Source organism: Lethenteron reissneri, chromosome 67 (genome assembly GCF_015708825.2).
Source record: "Lethenteron reissneri isolate LAM-NWPU_2019-01 chromosome 67, ASM1570882v1, whole genome shotgun sequence".
Taxonomy (NCBI): Eukaryota; Metazoa; Chordata; class Hyperoartia; order Petromyzontiformes; family Petromyzontidae; genus Lethenteron; species Lethenteron reissneri.
The window spans coordinates 4,808,984-4,827,467 of NC_083845.1; the positions used below are offsets into that span (position 1 = coordinate 4,808,984).

At 49.3% G+C, this 18,484-nt stretch overlaps 3 protein-coding genes across 5 annotated transcripts in view; 1 reads left to right on the forward strand and 2 right to left on the reverse strand.

The window, feature by feature from the left end:
* Nucleotides 1-1,178, reverse strand: part of LOC133360113 (keratin, type I cytoskeletal 18-like) — a 16,164-nt gene extending 14,986 nt beyond the window's left edge. The window contains exon 1 of the mRNA XM_061578699.1: nt 1,167-1,178. Within this exon, the coding sequence (XP_061434683.1) occupies nt 1,167-1,178 (12 nt within the window). The remainder of the gene's footprint in view (nt 1-1,166) is intronic.
* The window catches only part of LOC133360169 (basic proline-rich protein-like), a gene marked incomplete at its 3' end in the record, with an annotated part of 142,048 nt that overhangs the window by 46,210 nt on the left and 77,354 nt on the right, over nt 1-18,484 (reverse strand). The window lies entirely within an intron of this gene.
* LOC133360153 (metal-response element-binding transcription factor 2-like) lies at nt 3,178-17,041 on the forward strand. Of its 3 annotated transcripts, none has more exons than XM_061578750.1 (12): nt 3,181-4,000; nt 4,182-4,263; nt 5,271-5,369; nt 6,171-6,271; nt 6,969-7,117; nt 8,327-8,422; nt 8,979-9,047; nt 10,137-10,260; nt 12,560-12,630; nt 13,714-13,887; nt 14,266-14,355; nt 14,634-17,041. In XM_061578750.1, the coding sequence occupies exons 1-12, from the start codon at nt 3,317-3,319 to the stop codon at nt 14,992-14,994; spliced, it is 2,100 nt and encodes a 699-aa protein (XP_061434734.1). In that variant the 5' UTR covers nt 3,181-3,316; the 3' UTR covers nt 14,995-17,041. The 3 variants fall into 3 exon arrangements, with proteins under 3 accessions (XP_061434736.1, XP_061434734.1, XP_061434735.1); XM_061578751.1 differs by having other exon boundaries at nt 3,206-4,000; nt 12,563-12,630; XM_061578752.1 differs by lacking the exon at nt 14,266-14,355 and having other exon boundaries at nt 3,178-4,000.

The following is an 18,484-nucleotide window of genomic DNA, read 5'->3' on the forward strand; positions in this document are numbered from 1 at the left end:
GTAAACAAAATCCTGAGGTAAATCCTCGGGTAAAACTTTGCCCATGTTAACATCATGGTAAAAGTAAACACTAATAGTACTGGCAGTGATCTTGAGGTGATATCTGATGTCAAACATTAAGTAAATACCGAGGCAAACCTGAGGTAAACATTGAGGTAAAAAATTGGTAAAGCTCTTTGACAGTGACATCTGCGGTAAAGCTGTTGACAGTGAAATAGTGAGGTCAAACTCTTGACAGTGACATCTTGAGGTAAATATTGAGGTCAAACTCTTGACAGTGAAATCTTGAGGTAAATATTAAGGTCAAACTCTTGACAGTGAAATCTTGAGGTAAATATTGAGGTCAAACTCTTGACATTGAAATCTTGAGGTAAATATTGAGGTCAAACTCTTGACAGTGAAATATGCGGTAAATATTGATGCAAAATTCTTGACTGTGAAATCTGGAGGTAAATATTGAGGTCAAACTCTTGACAGTGAAATCTTGAGGTAAATATTAAGGTCAAACTCTTGACAGTGAAATCTTGAGGTAAATATTGAGGTCAAACTCTTGACATTGAAATCTTGAGGTAAATATTGAGGTCAAACTCTTGACAGTGAAATATGCGGTAAATATTGATGCAAAATTCTTGACTGTGAAATCTGAGGTAAAACTCTTCGACAGTGAAATATGCGGTAAATATCTAGGTAAAACTCTTGACAGTGAAATCTTGAGGTAAATATTGAGGTCAAACTCTTGACAGTGAAATCTTGAGGTGAATATTGATGTGAAATTCTTGACTGAAATCTGAGGTAAAACTCTTGGACAATGAAATATGCGGTAAATATTTAGGTAAAACTCTTGACAGTGAAATCTTGAGGTAAATATTTAGGTAAAACTCTTGACAGTGAAATCTTGAGGTAAATATTGAGGTCAAACTCTTGACAGTGAAATATGCGGTAAATATTGATGTGAAATTCTTGACTGAAATCTGAGGTAAAACGCTTCGACAGTGAAATCCTGCAGTAAATATTGATGTAAAATTCTTGACTGTGAAATCTGACGTAAAACTCTTCGATAGTGAAATCTGCGGTAAATATTGATGAAAAATTCTTGACTGTGAAATCTGAGGTAAAACTCTTCGACAGTGAAATTTAAGGCGAAATCATGAGAAGATAAAAAAAACCCCGAGGTTCATCGTGAGGTGAAAAAATGTGAATGGTGCGCTAACAGCGAGGTAAATCCTAGCCGAGTCGTGAGGAATGTTGCGCCAACCACAGCAGATCCCACTCCTAACGGTGCCACCCGCAAGGCTTGTAACTCCGTCAAACAGCGGCGATAATACGAAGACGCCCTGGCAATAAAAACAACAGCAATAGCAGTAATTAACACGGCTGCGTTCGTGTCCACCTGTTTACAAGGCGGCCGTGGTGACCTGTGGTTTTGGCCATGAACAAATGGGGCGGACATCTATGGGTATAGGGGCGTGGGGGTTGAGTCACAATGATAGGGGCATGGCAGAGGGTTAGGGATAGGTGTTATTTATGGCTTAGTGATAACATGGGTTAGGGATAGGGGCAAGGGGTAGGGATAGAGGCATTGGATTATGATAGGGGCATGGATTAGGGATAGAGATAATGGGAAAGTGATAGGATACATACTCTTAGTTCTTTCGGTAAAGTCACGTAGGTAAACAATGAAATTAAAATTAATAATAATAATAATAAAATCACTTGATGCAGAAAATCTGGCTGTGACGGTCCCACCTGATGACGGAGACTTGTGTTGCCTCCGAAACGTCGTGATTTTATTTTTTATTAATTTCATTTTTTACCTACGTGACTTTACCGAAAGAACTAAGAGTATGAATCCTTGCAGTCACGAAAGCTTCAAATCTAGAATTTAAGTGATAGGAGCATGGGCTGTACTGTTGGAGGACTATGAAAATATTTGAGTGAAGCAGCCGGTTGCATCTCGAGTTGAGAGCATCGAGCTAGATATCACTGTGTGTGCACGGGCACCATCAGCAAGGTGATGGAGTCAGGAGCAAGGTTATTATTTTTCGATTTAAAGCTTTCGTGACTGCAGGGATTCATCTTCTTGGTTCTTTCGGTAAAGTCACGTAGAAGGGAAGTAATAAAATAATAAAAATAAAATAAAACATAATAAAATATAATAATAAAAATAAAATAAAACATAATAAAATATTTTATTATGTTTTATTTTTATTATTTTATTACTTCCCTTCTACGTGACTTTACCGAAAGAACCAAGAAGATGAATAAAATAATAAAATAAAACATAATAACATATTTTATTATGTTTTATTTTCATTATTTTATTACTTCCCTTCTACGTGACTTTACCGAAAGAACCAAGAAGAAGGTTATTATTGGTGGGGCCGGGCGCCACATTTCCAAGGCGCACGGTTTTGGGTTGGTGTGAGCTCTGGCTGGGTGAAGAGGCAGGCTGATTTATTGGCTGGACTGCACTTGGAGCGGCAGGCCCGGGACTTGAGCCGGTTTCCGGCCGTCCCGCACCACTTGACGAAGCCGGCCGTGTGGTGGTTAACCGCGGCGCTCGTATACCGGGAAATGCCAACGGCTTTCGTTGTGTGTGTGTGTCTCGCTCGCGTTGTGTGCGGGCTGCTGGCGATTGCCCTCCCAGTCAAGAGTGTGGAGTTGTTTTATTTTCGAGAACACTCGCTAGGCGATGCGAATGCAAGACACGCACATTTGCGGCGGCGATGGTTGAGGTGGTGGATGGCTCTTGATGGTAAAATTCGATATCTCGGTTTGTAAACCTTAACCTTTCTTTCCCAGTTTGTTCGGCGCTCGGCAGTGTAAAGTGCAGGCTTCGGCTATAAAAGTCGATCGTTCTTTTTGCCGACTCTTTAGGTACTGTAAAGAATTGCCATTGCCTGAACCGTCAGCTTTGTGTAAATGTTTATGTTATAAGGCAGTGTGAATGATCTATAATTGATTAATGTGGTGCTCATAATTGAATTGTGCCTAAGAGCCACTGCTAGCGCAGTACTGCAATGTTTTTGTTCATTTACATATGTTTTTATGAATTTTCTGTACTTGAATACAATACAGTGGAATTATATTTCTGTAGTGTAAGGTTGTAATCCCATGCAGGAGTGAATCACGATACAGTACAGTTCCTTCTGAAACTCCAAACTCCACTGATTGGCAGTGTCACCAGAAGATGGCAGTACAACGGTGTGTTGAAGAACCCTGTGTGAACCTCTGCATGTTATCCCATGTGTGGTGGGTTCTTGTGCTTGGCGAAGGCAGCTGCGGAGGATGAGAGGTGACGGGCGTCTCGTGTGACATGGCGAGCTTCCCCGGCGTGCGCGCCACCTCCACGCCGCGCCCCCATAACGGCGCCCTCGTCGCTGGCGACCACGGGGATGCGTGGTCGCGTGACGACCTCCTGGGCGACGGCGGCGGCACCGTGGGCTCCGCATGGCTCGATCGCAGCACCGACCTCGGCCTGCCCAGCTTTGGGCAGCGCTTGCACGAGCGGGCGACACCGGTGGGCCCCTACGCGAGCCCCCTCCCTGTGACGGCGCGCTCGCTACCCATGGGGCGGGTCCCCGGCTCCCCCGAGCGCGACCCAGGCCGGCCCCGTTTTGCCCGTGCGGTCTCGGAGTCGGACAGCGAAGAGGAGGATGAGGAGGAGGAGGAAGAGGAGGAGGAGGAAGAGGACTACCTGAGTCCCCTCAAGCGGCATGCAAGGAGCGGCGCCGAGCGATACTCGCGGCCCCGCGCCGATGCTGGAGATGAGACAGTGACGGATGGCGTGGAGTGGCGGGAGAGCGCCGGTGTGGCCACTCTGGCGAGCGTGGGGGGAGAGGAGCGAGTGGCAGGAGCGAGGGCGGCACCCGAGAGGCCAGAGCCCGACGCAGACAGAAAGGGAGGGCCCACTCGGGCCCCCGTGTGCCGGCATGCGCTGGGCCACGAGGTTTTGGCGCGCTGGTCCGACGGACTCTTCTACCTGGGCACCATCAAGAAGGTGGCACCGCTAGCGTGTACAGCTCTCTGTGAGCCACTTACAGGATGACAGCGGAGAGTTGTGTGTGTGTAGTCACCTCACCCATGATGTGTGTGATCACCTCACCCTTACTGTGTCTGCGGTCGTCATCTCCACAGCCCGCACAATCTGACCTCGCGTCTTGTGCTGCCACCCTGGGCAGGTGGACAGGAAGAAGGGGAGCTGCTACATTACGTTTGAGGATCGCTCCGAGTTCTGGGTCCTGTGGAAGGACATCCAAGCACGTAAGTCATGGAGGTGTGAGTTTGGGGTGTGTAGGTCTGTGTGTGGGTTGTCAAACAGATACCGTTTAACCCGTCACTGTCCTCGCAGTCGAGGAACCGGTACCATAAGTCAGGAGCCGCTACCGGATTCCGGTGGAATGTCAGGAGTGAACGGTCCATTTGGCACGCACGATCATACGAACCGCACGACGGCAGCCCAAAGTCACCACGTGGAATATTTAACTCGGTTAAAAAGGTAAAGATGCAGCCCTGCAATTGCTTTCTGCTCGAGTCACTGCTGATGGAAGGGCCTCCACGAAAGCGACTTTTAGAGGTTATTTGGTCTACTCTTCCACCCTGACCAGACATCTTGGGAGAGGTGGGTGTACGATGTATGTTGAACTTCTTTTGCACTGTACGTAGCCAACCGTGGTAATCGGGGGTGCGATTAGCACAGTATTAACACTATGCGACCTGATGGTGAACCCATTTATACTGCTGTTGGGTAGACAGGTGGCAGGAGGGGGATTTATAAATCTGCCCCCATTGTTTCAACTGCCGCACCTGGAGGTGGAATCGATCCGTCGATCTCTGGATTCCAAGTCCATGCTCACCCTTACAACTACAACAGCTTCCTAGTGTGTGTGCGTGGGTGATTTAATTTGAGGCTGTGCAACAGGCGTTTCAAGATTGGGCTGACCTCGTGCTGCAATACAATTTAGATATAAAACAGTTAAAAGCTGTTGTGGAGCTAAGTTGTGGGCAGCAGAGGGCAGTGCAGAAAAATCCAATGTATTTTTATATTTTCCCACGTCTGTACTCCCCACCTCCACCGACCCACAGTGACTAGTGTGGCAAAGTTTCGTCGGATAACCCTCATGTACCGCACTGTGTGGAGAACCCCCTCATCCAGCAGTGGATTGACATAAAATTGGCCGTCTGTGTGGCCTGACCATCCTTGTTGACATGTGGCTTGGCGCCATCCAAATCAACGCGTGCGTGTGTGCGTGTATGTGCGCTCCGTGCAGTGGGGAGCCCCCCTAGCGGAGAGATGGTCTGCACCATATGCCAGGAGGGGTCGTCGGACTCTCCCAACGAGATCGTCATCTGCGACAAGTGTGGGCAGGGTAAGGGAGCCTCGTTCATGCGCGCTGCCCCGCAACCAGTGCCCCTGCGTCCCACACCCCGCACAGCCGATGCAGCGCGTGCCGCGGCATTGGCTTAGTAGGAGACTCGCATACAGCCCTACAAGCGCGTGGTCATGCCACTGAAAGCAGAAAGGCCTCCACTAGATCGTCAGTCCCAGCTCGCGAACGGTGAAATTCTTTACTGTAATTCCAAAAATACCGGCAGCACACCTGGAACTTTGCCGGTTTGCGAAGCGCTGCACGAGATGGAGCTCCATAGCTCCCTCTAGAGCTCCCTCTAGATATCCCTCTCGTAGATTGCATGTTAAAATTAGATTTTTTTGCTTGGATCAGCCATCTCGTATGTTCCGCCCTGTTCTGTCTTGCATTCATAAAACATGAACATAATTAGATAAACATTGATTCCTACATGCAAAATTCCAGACATGATTCCTTCGGGGGCAAGAACTGATTTGAATTGACAATTATTTACAAGCCCATTTAGATTTCATAATTAGTAGTGCTGTGACATGACAACTACAAATTATGTGAAATACAACGGAGAGCCATACTAAATCTCTCTTGACGGTTTTCATTCTTAATTGCTGTGGTTCAGAGTCTGACTAAGGCACCTTTTAGGATTGCTATGGCTCAGTGTTATTGGGTGAAACTCACAATGCCGGAGCAGCGTGCCTGCGGACAACTGTTTAGTTAATCGTAATAATGAGACAACCGGTGATGAGGGGGGTCTCCCCGTGGATTCGCGTGCGTTCCCTGAACGACGCTCCGTGCCCCCCCCAGGATACCACCAGCGGTGCCACATCCCCAACATCGACTCAGAGCTCATCGCGTGCGAGGCCTCCTGGCAGTGCCGCCAGTGCATCTTTGTCACCACTACCAAGGTGCTCCGGATTCCTCGCCACATTAATGGAGTTGGCTAAACATCCCAAACATGGGACCACAAAGCTTGGGAATTTGTTGGCTCCAGTTCATGCTTTATCTGTTGCCCCACTACAAATCCTACGGCGTTTTGAGATGCGATTTGCATGAACGACACCGCTGCTACTTGCAAAATAAAAAATACAACTTACATTATATGTTCTTTGGTTCTTTCGGTAAAGTCACGTATAAATAAAAAATAAAAATAATAGCATACGACGTTTCGATTGCAACACAAGCAATCATCATCAGGTATAATGAAATAGCGGCATAAAATCTAACCAGAAAAAATTATAGACAGACATATAAGCAGACAGATATCACCTAGATACACAGAGCGGGCAACACAGGTACAGAGAGGGGTGATCGTCTCTATTTAAGGCCACCCCACAGAGACGATCACCCCTCTCTGTACCTGTGTTGCCCGCTCTGTGTATCTAGGTGATATCTGTCTGCTTATATGTCTGTCTATAATTTTTTCTGGTTAGATTTTATGCCGCTATTTCATTATACCTGATGATGATTGCTTGTGTTGCAATCGAAACGTCGTATGCTATTATTTTTTCTTTATACGTGACTTTACCGAAAGAACCAAAGAATAATTCCTGCAGTCACGAAAGCTCCAAAGTTAAGATTACATTCTATGTGTGCGGTCCCCAGCGTGGCGGGGCGCTGAAGAAAGGCCCCCAGGCACGTGCGCTGCAGACGGTGAAGCTGACACGGCCGTACAGCCTAGAGGAGTTGGAGTGGGATGCTCAGCACCGCACCAACATGCAGCAGGTTTACTGCTACTGCGGGGGGCCTGGAGAGTGAGTAGGCGGCATGGTGGACACACGCGGGGAGAGACACGCGTACACACATATAAAGACAAACACAGATGCACAGAATGACACGTAGATACAACAACAGTGGCCTCCATTCACCACTCAGTGACAGCAATAAGCCACCTGTTAATATTGTTCTTATGATGCTTATTTACCCAGGAAAATGTCGTGCAGGAGGGTCCTGCCACTGTTTCTCAGTCAGGGTGATGTTGCTATGTGTAAGCCCAATTGAATACATTTCAGGTGATTATTCAGCATTGTGATCTTTGACCAATGTCAGTTAGTCTGTGTGTGTGTTTAGCTATGGGAGGAACCGAAAAAAACTCAGAGGAATCCCATGCAGAACTGGGAGAAAATATACAAACTCCAACAAAAACAACTGCCATTCGCTACTAAGAAGTGATGATGTCACCACAGCGCTTGTGCCAGGCGATGTGCACTTGAAAGCCACGTGAAGTGTCGAAGGCTCGGTGACAGAACAGACCCATAATGCCATGGGTTAACTGTTTGAGATGACTGACAGATGCACCACCTGTGCCTCCACTGTGAAAACTTGCGTTTTAGGCGCCTGGTGCGCCGCTTGTAGTTGTTAGCATGACTCCTCTGCCCTCGGTTGTTATCGGAAGATGACTTGCTTCAACTGCCCAGTTGTGCCCTTCAAGAACCTCTTCCACAGGCCGATCTTTACACCTCTTGTACCAGTTATTGGCAAGTCCGCTCATCTTCACATTCTCCTGTACCACATCACCCAATCTCTTGTGTAGCCCGTGCTGCGCCCATTTAGGCCCCTTTATCCAGCCAACACAGATAAGCTACTTGGGCATGCCGTGGCTGGGCATGCAGCCTGCGTAACCCAACCAACGCAGCCTTGCCTACAGGAAAAGTTCATACGTTCTCCAGATCACACAATCCAGTCTTGTTAAAGCCAAGATGGATCATAGGCAAGCCAGTCCGAATGTTTAAAACCGGCGCATATGTTCCTTTAGAGGGGTCCACGTTTCGCAATTATGGAAAAAGGACATAACTGACCGAGAAAACCCAAAGCTTTATATGGATCAACAGGCCTGGCAACTTCCACAGTGTTGTGAAGCTGATGAGAAGATGCCACTCGGCTGATTCAGAGCGAGACCTCTACTATCAAGCACGGGGCTGTGGTGAGCGTGCTGGTAACAGTGGTGGTGGTGTCTGTCCCAGGTGGTACCTGAAGATGCTGCAGTGCTGCAGTTGTCGGCAGTGGTTCCACGAAGCGTGCACGCAGTGCCTGGAGCGACCCATGCACTTCGGAGACCGGTGCTCACCTCACCTTTCTCACCTCGCTCACTCGCCTACCTCACTCACCTACTCACTCACCCCGCTCACCAAGCTCAGTCACTATACCTCACTTTGACACCTAAGTCACCGAACTCACTCGCCACACTGCGCTCAATCTTGGTCACCACACCTAGCTTCACTGCAGTGCACTCACCTACTCACTCACCCCGCTCACCAAGCTCGGTCACTATACCTCACTTTGACACCTAAGTCACCGAACTCACTCGCCACACTGCGCTCAATCTTCGTCGCCACACCTAGCTTCACCGCGGTGCACTCACCTACTCACTCACCCCGCTCACCAAGCTCAGTCACTATACCTCACTTTGACACCTAAGTCACCGAACTCACTCGCCACACTGCGCTCAATCTTGGTCACCACACCTAGCTTCACCGCAGTGCACTCGCCTAGTTCACCTCACGTCACCTCACGTCACCTTCATCTTATAGTACCTGCTCACTTACCTTGCTCAGTCGTGCTACTCTCACGTTCACCTTGGTCTTCTTGATAATGAACTCCACGTCTCCCCCGCAGGTTCTACCTGTTCGTGTGCTCCGTGTGCAACGCAGGACCAGAGTACATCAAGCGGCTCCCCCTGCGCTGGTGAGAGCTCCGAGCCTGCTACGGGGCGAGGCTGGCCCAGAGGCAGGCTCGATGAGTAAGGTCAGGGAGGGAGTGAGAGTCGGTGAACAAGGTTAGGGAGTGAGGTCAGAGTGAGGGTTGAAGAGTAAAGTTATGGAGGGAGTGAGAGTCAGAGAGATATAGTCAGTGAGTGATGTTGAGAAATGAAGGTCCAAACATGAGCGGGGTATGGGACGGTGAACTCAGGGAGTGAAGAGTCGGTGAACAAGGTAAGGGAGTGAGGTCAGAGTGAGGATTATTCTTTGGTTCTTTCGGTAAAGTGACGTATCAAGATAAAATAATAAATTAAATTAAATACTAGCATACGACGTTTCGATTGCAACACAAGCAATCATCATCAGGTATAAATTAAATAGAAACGCAAATCTAGTATACTCAGAAATATAATGTAATACAACAGAGAGTCGGATAACATAACAGTCAACACCCTACCTGGTTGATTACGTTCTTCCTGAGAATGCTAAATTGATCTCTCTCTCAAATTTAGCATTCTTAGGAAGAACGTAATCAACCAGGTAGGGGGGTTGACTGTTATGTTATCCGACTCTGTTGTATTACATTATATTTCTAAGTATACTAGATTTGTGTTTCTATTTAACTTTTACCTGATGATGATTGCTTGTGTTGCAATCGAAACGTCGTATGCTAGTATTTTACTTATTATTTTATCTTGATACGTGACTTTACCGAAAGAACCAAAGAATAATTCCTGCAGTCACGAAAGCTCCAAATTAAGTCAGAGTGAGGGTTGAAGAGCAAAGCTATAGAGGGAGTGAGAGTCAGAGAGAGAGATGTAGTCAGTGAGTGAGGTTGAGAAATGAAGGTCCAAACATGAGCGGGGTATGGGAGGAGGTGAACTCAGGGAGTGAGAGTTGAACGAGCAGGGTTGGGTTCTGGGGGTTGGTGAGTGAGTTCCAGAGTGAAGTGAGTCGAGAGAAGAGAGGGTGGGGTGTTGGATGGAGCGGTGTAGTGGTGTTGGGGTCGGGGTGTTTGTTGAGCCCCGATCTCCGTGTCCCTTGCTCTGACGTGGCCGCGTGTGCTGGCTTGCAGGGTGGACATCACGCAGCTGTGCATGTACAACCTTACAGTGGTGCACAAGAAGAAGTACTTTGACTTTGAGAAAGAGGTGATGCCGTTCGTGCATGACAACTGGGACAGCCTGCAGCTCGGCGAGGTATGTGTGCATGCGTGCGATGGGTATCGAGCAGTATCGTGGCGGTGAGCGCACTACGCTGCAAACGCCGGTGACCTAAGTTTGAATCGCGACCATGGCTAACATTTGTGTTGATTATCGGAACTGACCTTGGGCCTCTCCTTCGTCGACTCGTACAACTTATAATCATCGGCGCTGACGAGACAAAGGTGGCAGGGCGTGGCGCTGGCCAGACCAACCCCTCGTGCGCCGTGCCAGCCTTCATAGGCATCCACCAACAGGCTTTGCCCCAACAGCCTGGTAAGATATTCTTAGGTTTTTTCGGTAAAGTCACATAGGTAAAAACAATAAAAAGTATAATAAAATAAAAAATAAAAATCACGACGTTTCGGAGGCAACACAAGCTTCCGTCTTCAGGTGGTGATTTTTATTTATTTAACTTTTAATGTTTTTACCTACGTGACTTTACCGAAAAAACCTAAGAATATGAATCATTGTAGTCAGGAAAGCTTCAAATCTAGAATTAAAGCCTGGTAAGACTATTTTACAAGAATCAATGAAAACGTCGACCCTTCTGCGTGCAGGTGGAACCTTTCTCGTGCTGAAGGACAAAACGCAATGCAGACATGCATCTATTGCCTGACTGAGAGATACAGGACTAGTCTCGCGGAGTTTTCACACTTATGGCAATTCGTTTGTTTGTCACGATTGGGGTTGTCACGATTCAAGAATCTAATTTGTCCATTGTCACGTTCTATTAAGTTTTTGATTGCTTATGTTATGGTTAGGTAGTCGTGTAGGTATAATGTCGATGTTTTAACTACAACGCTAAATCAACCAGTAACAACCAATTAAATTGAGTTGTCACGTCATGGACAGATGTGACATTTTTAAATCCTTTATATTAAGTTCGCTTGCTTGCTTATGACCGTGCAAACCTTTCGGTCGTTTTTTAACCCACTTCCCGTGATCCAATCGAGCTGACATTTTGCACACAGACTCGTTGTGCGAGACAATTAATGTTCGTGAAAATTTTTTCCAAAATTTTACACTGTTTAGGGAAAACAAATTAAATATTTCATTACAAATTGTTTAATACTGGCAGACAATCATCTGACCCATAGGTGGCAGCCATCTCAAGCCAGAGGACGAGAGGACTCTAGCCGCCACGCATATAAAGGATTTATAGTGAGAAACTTTGTTTTTATGGGTTATACTTGTTTTTTCAGCAAACTGCTGGAATGTAGAAAATTGCAAGCAGAATTTTTGGCAATTGTGTACAAAACAACACTTCGCTGGAGATTACATCCAGCATTATCAGTGTGTTCACAAAAAGCTGAGCTCTCCTCACGTGAAAGAGTTTCCTGATCCAGGTCCTTAAGTAGGTGCTGTGATATAACCAGGAACAGCCATAATGCAGGTGAAGGTTTAATAATTAGAGTTCATTGTTGGATTGACAGGTGCAATTCACAATGCACCTTATGTACATTGAATGTATACTCTTTGTTTTTTTCCGGAAAGTCACGTAGTTAGAAATAAAATAAAACAAATCACGACGTTTCCATTGCAACACAAGTGGTCGTCATCAGGCAAAGGAGTCAGCCTCTAAAGTCAAACTGTTTATAAAGGTTTGGAGATGGGCGTGTAGCCCAAGTGTATCAACAGCACCAGGAGCATGGGCAGTGCATGAGTGCCAATGCAGCAACAATGCCAATGTAGCAGCAATGCCAATGTAGCAGCTATACACGTACTACTCGTATTGCAAGACCTCGCTCGTTTATCAAATTAATATTTATGTTAAAAATTTGCTCGTCTTGCAAAACACTCGCAGACCAAGCTACTCGCAATCCAAGGTTTTACTGTATCATGAATGATATTGGGCACAAAAGCCTTCATATCAAATCTGTGGGGACAGCCAGGAAGGGAAAGAGCAGGTTGGGTTATTTTGGGTGCTGCTGCGGTGGTGAGATGTTAACTAGGTCGCCTGGTAATCAGGAGCTCGTGGGTTCGATCCCGACCCTTATGCTCGTATATTTGAAGTTTGGGTGTCTCTCTCTCCGTGATCCCGCAGATTTTTCTCCGGGTCCTCCGGTTTTTCCCTCCACGTTTGATATCAACGTGCGTTTAGAGTATTTGGCTGCTATAAATGCACGTAATAAGCCACTTCGTTAAAGTATAATTTGTGGCCAGGTCGCTTTTGAAAAATAGCTTTTTAGCTCATTGAGCCTTACCTGGTAAAATTTAAATAGTTTAGTTTTTTTGGTGTCCTGTTTCTCCTGCTAAACGCAAATTCTGCCGGTTTGCCCGGCTGTGTTTGCAGCAGATGGCCGACACGACTCGGCAGAAGCGCTACCAGTGTGTGATGCACGCGCTCATCAGCAACAAGAGCAAGTGAGAGATGCCTCTTCTTACCATCTATTCAGCCGCTCAAACATGGTCGTGTGAACGAGTTGGTGGGACAGTCGGTGTGTGAGCGAGTCAGTATATGAATGTATAAACAAGTTAGTGTGTCGATGGGCGAGTGAGACCATGAATGAGTTGGGTGGATGGGTGAGCGTATAAGTGATGGAGCTAATGGGCAGATAAGTGAATGAGTTGGTGAGTGAGTGTTTAAAGGTGAGCATTTAAGCAAGTGGGTGGGTGTGTTAATGGTTTTGTACGCAGAGGGGTTGCGTCTGTGGATGAGTAAAGAGTGAGAAAGTAGGTCATTTGGTGGCTATTTTATTTGGTGAGTGAGTGAATGAGAAAGTATGTGAGTTAATCGTAGTGAATGATTTTTGTGAATGAATATATAAATTAACTTATGGATTGAAATCGGCCAAAACATCAAAGAATAGGACTAGAGGGCTTGGCAATTGTTGTCTGTGGCTATCCGTGCCCCAGTGCGAAAATCTCAGGAGGCGGCGGCATCACAGATTCTACAGCAGCGTTTAGATCTGCGATTTGCACGAATGATGCTGTATATAGATAAAAATTTGAAATCATAATTTCGATTTATAAAGCGCCCTCAAACAATTCTTCTGAGGGCACTACAATCGTACTCGGGGCGCTACGTGAGTAGTATGGTAGGTGTGCGGGTGAATGTGCGCTGGAGTGTGTCCGCTGCCCGATACCCGCATTGAATTGCGTCTGTTGCAGCGTGTGCGGCCAGTGGAGGGCGGTAGTGTAGTCGTTTGCGTGCTGCGCCACGAACTCAGCGACCCGGGGTTTGATTCCCGCTCACAGCCAACACCTTTGATGATTATTTGAACCAGTCCTGGGCCTTCCCTAGGTCGACTCAGCCTCAAATTAGTACCTGGTGCGGTGTGTGAACATTGGCAACGGGGAGACAAAGGCAGCCCGGCGCGGTGCTGGCCACCCACCCTCATGTGCCGTGCCGGCCTTCCTATATGCTACTCGCTAACAGCACTTGCCCCAACAGTCTACTAAAGGTTTACACGGGAGACCTTTGTCTTTGGCGCCACGTGCGTGCAGGTTCGTGTGCGGGCGCGAGATCAAGAAGAAGCAGCACCTGTACGGCCTGCGCATGCGCGTGCCACCCACTCCACCCTCCATCTCCCTTCCAGCCGCCCTGGGGTTCGCCGAGGGAGACGGCCCCCTCAGCCTCGCCAACATCTCCTACCCGTCCCCTCCTCGCCCCACGCGACGGTGAGAGCCCCCCCCACCCTCCCTACCTTGTCTCATCCCCGCCAAGACACCGTCGCGGGGAGGGGGCCACTGGGGTCCAAGCAAGGGTTGCCACACGTCCTGCTTTTTTGATGGGAATGCTCCCGTGTTGAAACAGCTGTCCTGGAAAATCTGTTGACTCTTCCCAGGACAAGCCCTACACTGTGTTGACTCACCACGCTGCAGGTCAACACTTCAATTTCTGCTTCTTCCCTCTCACTGCTCCACTTTGGAATTCCCCCCCCCCCCCCCATCATCATTGTCTCTTTTTCTCTCAAGCTCTCACAATAATGACCTTGCTCAGTTCAAGACAGATGTTACACTCTTCACCCATTACAACTCCTGACGCTTGCCACGCAGGCGCCGCCTGTCCGGCCATCCTCGCCGACCCGCGGCCAGAGCAGGGTCATCCTCGCTCACCGGACCAGCTGCCCTTGCAGCCTTCCCCAGGTGCCCAGCACGGGGCACGCTGCACTCAGTCACACACAAAGCCTACGAGGCACCCCGCACACCAGTACACAGCCCACACTCGACGCACGCCAGAGGTCGCAAACGGGTTTTGATTCCTTACCCATACCCGGCCGCACCAGGGTCGCAAACGGGTACCCGTACCCGGTTGGGTACGGGTAGCCGGGTATCGGGTAGGGTACGGGTATCGGGTACCCGGTTGCGACCTCTGACGCGCGCGTGTTTGCCGTTCTCCCCCCCCCCCCCCTCTTCTCCACCAGGACCGCCTTCGGCCTCGACTCCGTCAACCGGGCTCCGTCCCGCCTCAAGCGGGGGCTCGGGGGGACCGCACCCCTGCGCCGCTCCCCGCGCGTCCCGGGAGGCGGTTACCGTGGTGACGAGGGCCCCGGGGTCCCGGGCGGCGGGCTGGCGGGGGACGGGGACGCGGTGGGCCCGGGCCTGGGCGGGTTGCAGGCCTGCCTGTCCCGCCTGGCCCCCTCCCCCGGGCCCGCGTGCCTGGCGGGGGGCGGGGCCGAGGGCCGCGCGGCGTGCGGGGAGGCGTTCCGTGTGCTCGGCCGAAGGGTGGGCCCTGACGGGCGCGTGCAGTACCTGGTAGAATGGGCGGGCACCACACCCGGCTAGTGGGGGGAAGGGGGTGAGAGCGGAACCGGCCCTCGTTGTAGCCCCGGGCCCTGCTGGGCGAGAGGGCCCGGCTCGTTCGTGGCGAGCCGCGCCGGTTTTAATTTAATCCTGAGCGGAAATGAGATCAGAGGAACCGGCGGGTAAAGTCCAAACGAGCTTTAATGCTGAGGCGCTAGTGTTTGATTACCAATGATAAGAGGTGCGCGGACGGGAGTCTCACGTTGCCGGACGGTGTCTGTTGGTCTGCGGCTGGGGGAGCGCTACCCCCTCACAGCCCGTTGCGTGCCCCCTATGCGATGCGTGCTACCGCTAGACATGTGATGATCCACCCTCAGCGCCCCCCCCCCCCCCTCTTCCTCGCCTGCTATTCAATTTATTGGCGCGATCAGAGATCTGTCTCTTTCACTTCGATAGGCCCGCCTGCAGCGAGTTTGTCATTTGCAGAGATTCGCGGTTCGAATCCTGCAGGCCGTTGTGATTAATGCTGGCGTGTGTGTGTATTAATCGTAAAAAATACGCACCGCCATCTGCTTTGCAGTGGACGTTAAAAGATTCCTCGCGTCATTTGAAGAAGAGTTGGCCACTGCGGGCCATATTTGAAAAATCGCACGGCACATCACTTCAATGGGAAACGGTGAAGCCACTGGCAATACTGCCAAAAAATAAATGTCAGAGGCTTTCCTGGGTAAACAGACATCATAATCGTAATTAATAACACAAAACTTAATGCATGTTGCTGCTATTGTACTTTCCGTGCTTTCTGCGCACAACTCTTATACGAATCTGTTCTCGCACGTCGCGTGATGCTGCGTACATCGCGAGCTTGATAATCGGAATTTGACCACAGCTGCATCGTTACACACCTGCCGACCGAGGCATGCGTGTACGGCGTCGTAAGGCCGTAGCCTCGCACACAGAGTCGCGCACGGGGGGGGGGGGGGGGGGGAGCATGTACAGAGCGGACAGTCTATCCGCGCGTTGTGCAGCGTGGCTCAGCGGAATGAATGTACCCTTCGGATTATAAAATATACTGAGATACAGTTTATATACACGAGAGTTCTATATGTACGCCCCGCAAAGCCGAAGGCGCTCTTTTTTTTGTTATTAGATCCTGCATTTATTTGAGTTTGAATTAACTAGGGGGGGGGTGTTCCTCGCCGTGCCTTGTCGTTGGTTGCTACGTACGGTGTGAAAAGTTTCACGTAACGTACGCCGTGGCCTCGTTTCACCGCGCACACTTTAACCAAAAGCGTTTGACCCGGTGACCCCCACGACCCTGTTCTTGTATCTGGCCTCGTCTAATCCGTGCCCCGTCCAGGCCACGGTTACCAGGATGACAGCGAGGAGCTTGGCCAGGTCTCCGTTATTGCTGCTATTGAACTTTCTGCGCACAACCACCCCCCGACCCCCTCCTCAACCGCGTGCCCGCTCCCGTCACTGCCGCGCTGCCACAGACAAAGAAGAAAGTAAAACGCCTTTTGGCGTCATCTGGTCCAACCCATGTGAGACTAGGCTCTAAGGAAAGCTGTCTCGGGTGTGGACCAATCAACTCCAAGGACAGTGCACATTATCAGTTATGTCTTTTGTTTGTATTATGACTGCAGGTATTGTGGTCTATACAAACATGACTCGTTGTAAAAAGGTGTCAATTTTGTTGCCAGATAGAAGGGTAAAAAACAAATCATATTTTTACTGGCAAATGAGGTTCCCATAGTGCAACTCAAACATTTAAACAGCTTTAATAGGTCCGCGTTTAGGCTGCGCATCTCACAATGTTAAACACGAGCACTGCCCCGCGCATTTGCCCGGGGCGTAATTTCACCCTCGCCTTTGCTGCACGCGCACGTTATGGTAGGCGTTCGGCTTCAGGTGCGATGGTGTTGTCGCCGCATCATCCTTCAGCCCTCGAGGGCGACATCACCGAGGCAAAACGCCATCGGCGTGGGTTACGGGACTATGGTGTCGTGCCCAAACATAGGGTTTAAATTGAAGTCAATGGGAAAGGCACGTTTTTGGCTGCCATTAGTTTGTATTTGATGTTATTTTTTTTTATTTGGTGGGAGAGGGGGGGGGGGTTCAATGTTAATTGGGAGAGGTGACAATTTTGCGGCGATGTCCTCGGCAAGAGAAGCATTCGTCTTTAAATTAGTTTATTTTGTCCAATACACCGTACGCGAGGAAGCACTTAAGAAAGAGGCGGTGTGGGGCAATTGCCTCTTCTCACCTGTGCGTGACCCCAGCCGTAACGTCCTGGCCCTCCCCGATGCACTTAACCAGGAAGTATGGGGGAGGGCGGCGAGTGCCACTTGTGAGGGGAGTTGCCGGGGCCGGGCGATTGACAGGAATGGGGAGAGGTGGCACGAAGTGGTGGCTTCGACTGCAGCCTTGTTACTGAAAAACCTGGTTTCCACGTCTCCCCATTTAGCCGCGAATGATGTACGCATCACTCGCTATCATGGCACGGTAAATGTATTTGCGGCTCCTGGTCCCTTGTTCACGTCACGGTGACTCAAAAAGTCTGACAAATCGGTTAGAGCTCACGTCAAGAGGTCTAAAATTGCGTGTGATCGACCACAAGCGCGTTGCAGCCGGTACCTGGCTGTGACGTCGGCGTCAGTTTCGTCGTCTTTGAGTGAGCATCCATGATTTGGGCAGCGCGGTTTTGACTTTTTGAGAGGCCAGGGAAAAATGGGCTCCTTGCAGCTGTGTGATTGAGGGCTTGTACCAGAGCAGAATCTGTGGATAACGAGGGTTTGCATGTTTTAAAAATAATTTTTATGCTATTTGTCGGCTTTTAACGTTTTAAATTTCATATTTACCCGTCTTGTATCATTTATTTTGCGCGTTTCGGTGAAGTCCCATATTCATCTTCAACGCATCGTGTGGGTTTGGGTCCTTGGCCTCGTGTGCAGATCATCGCCGCTTTGGCGTTAGCCCCGTGTGTGAGCACGGGGGTGGAGAGAGAGCGGGTCCCCTGGGTGGGGGCTGCCCTGTCTGCCGGCCTGCAGGAGCCCCGTACATCCTACATTCCAGCCAGTTCATGGACCCAGTTCGCATGTTATTATTTCACTTGTATTGCCACCTGAGGTGACAGAACGTTCGTTGTATAATAAAGCAATGTATAATGCGTACATTTTCACGAAAAGGCAAATTCCCGGTCGTGACACGAAGGCTTCACGGAGCCAGGCTCAGTTCCTCATACGCCCCACGAAACAAATACAAGGCCTTCATCTGTCTTTTAAGTGTCGAATTTGATGCTGCTGCTGCGTGATGTGCAGCGGAAAAACGTCGATCTGCCAGAAGAGTCGTGGTTCGGCGGCAGGGGGTGGCGATCGAGTTGAGGGATGAGGTCCTTCGCAGTGCCTTGGGGTTGACTGACGGCCCCCTTAAACAATATCTAATGATCCTTTTAGATAGCGTCGTTCATGGAAATTGCATCTCACAATCGCTGAGGAGACAGACCAAGCTGAAAGGCTACCGGGCGTTGAGC

Bases quoted from the DNA above. Each gene is read 5' to 3' on its own strand.
- LOC133360153 (XM_061578750.1), top strand. From the start codon at position 3,317: ATGGCGAGCTTCCCCGGCGTGCGCGCCACCTCCACGCCGCGCCCCCAT. The intron at 4,264-5,270 runs GTAAGTCATGGA...CGCTCCGTGCAG, and splicing joins GTGGAAGGACATCCAAGCAC to TGGGGAGCCCCCCTAGCGGA. The intron at 14,356-14,633 runs GTGCCCAGCACG...CTTCTCCACCAG, and splicing joins GCCCTTGCAGCCTTCCCCAG to GACCGCCTTCGGCCTCGACT.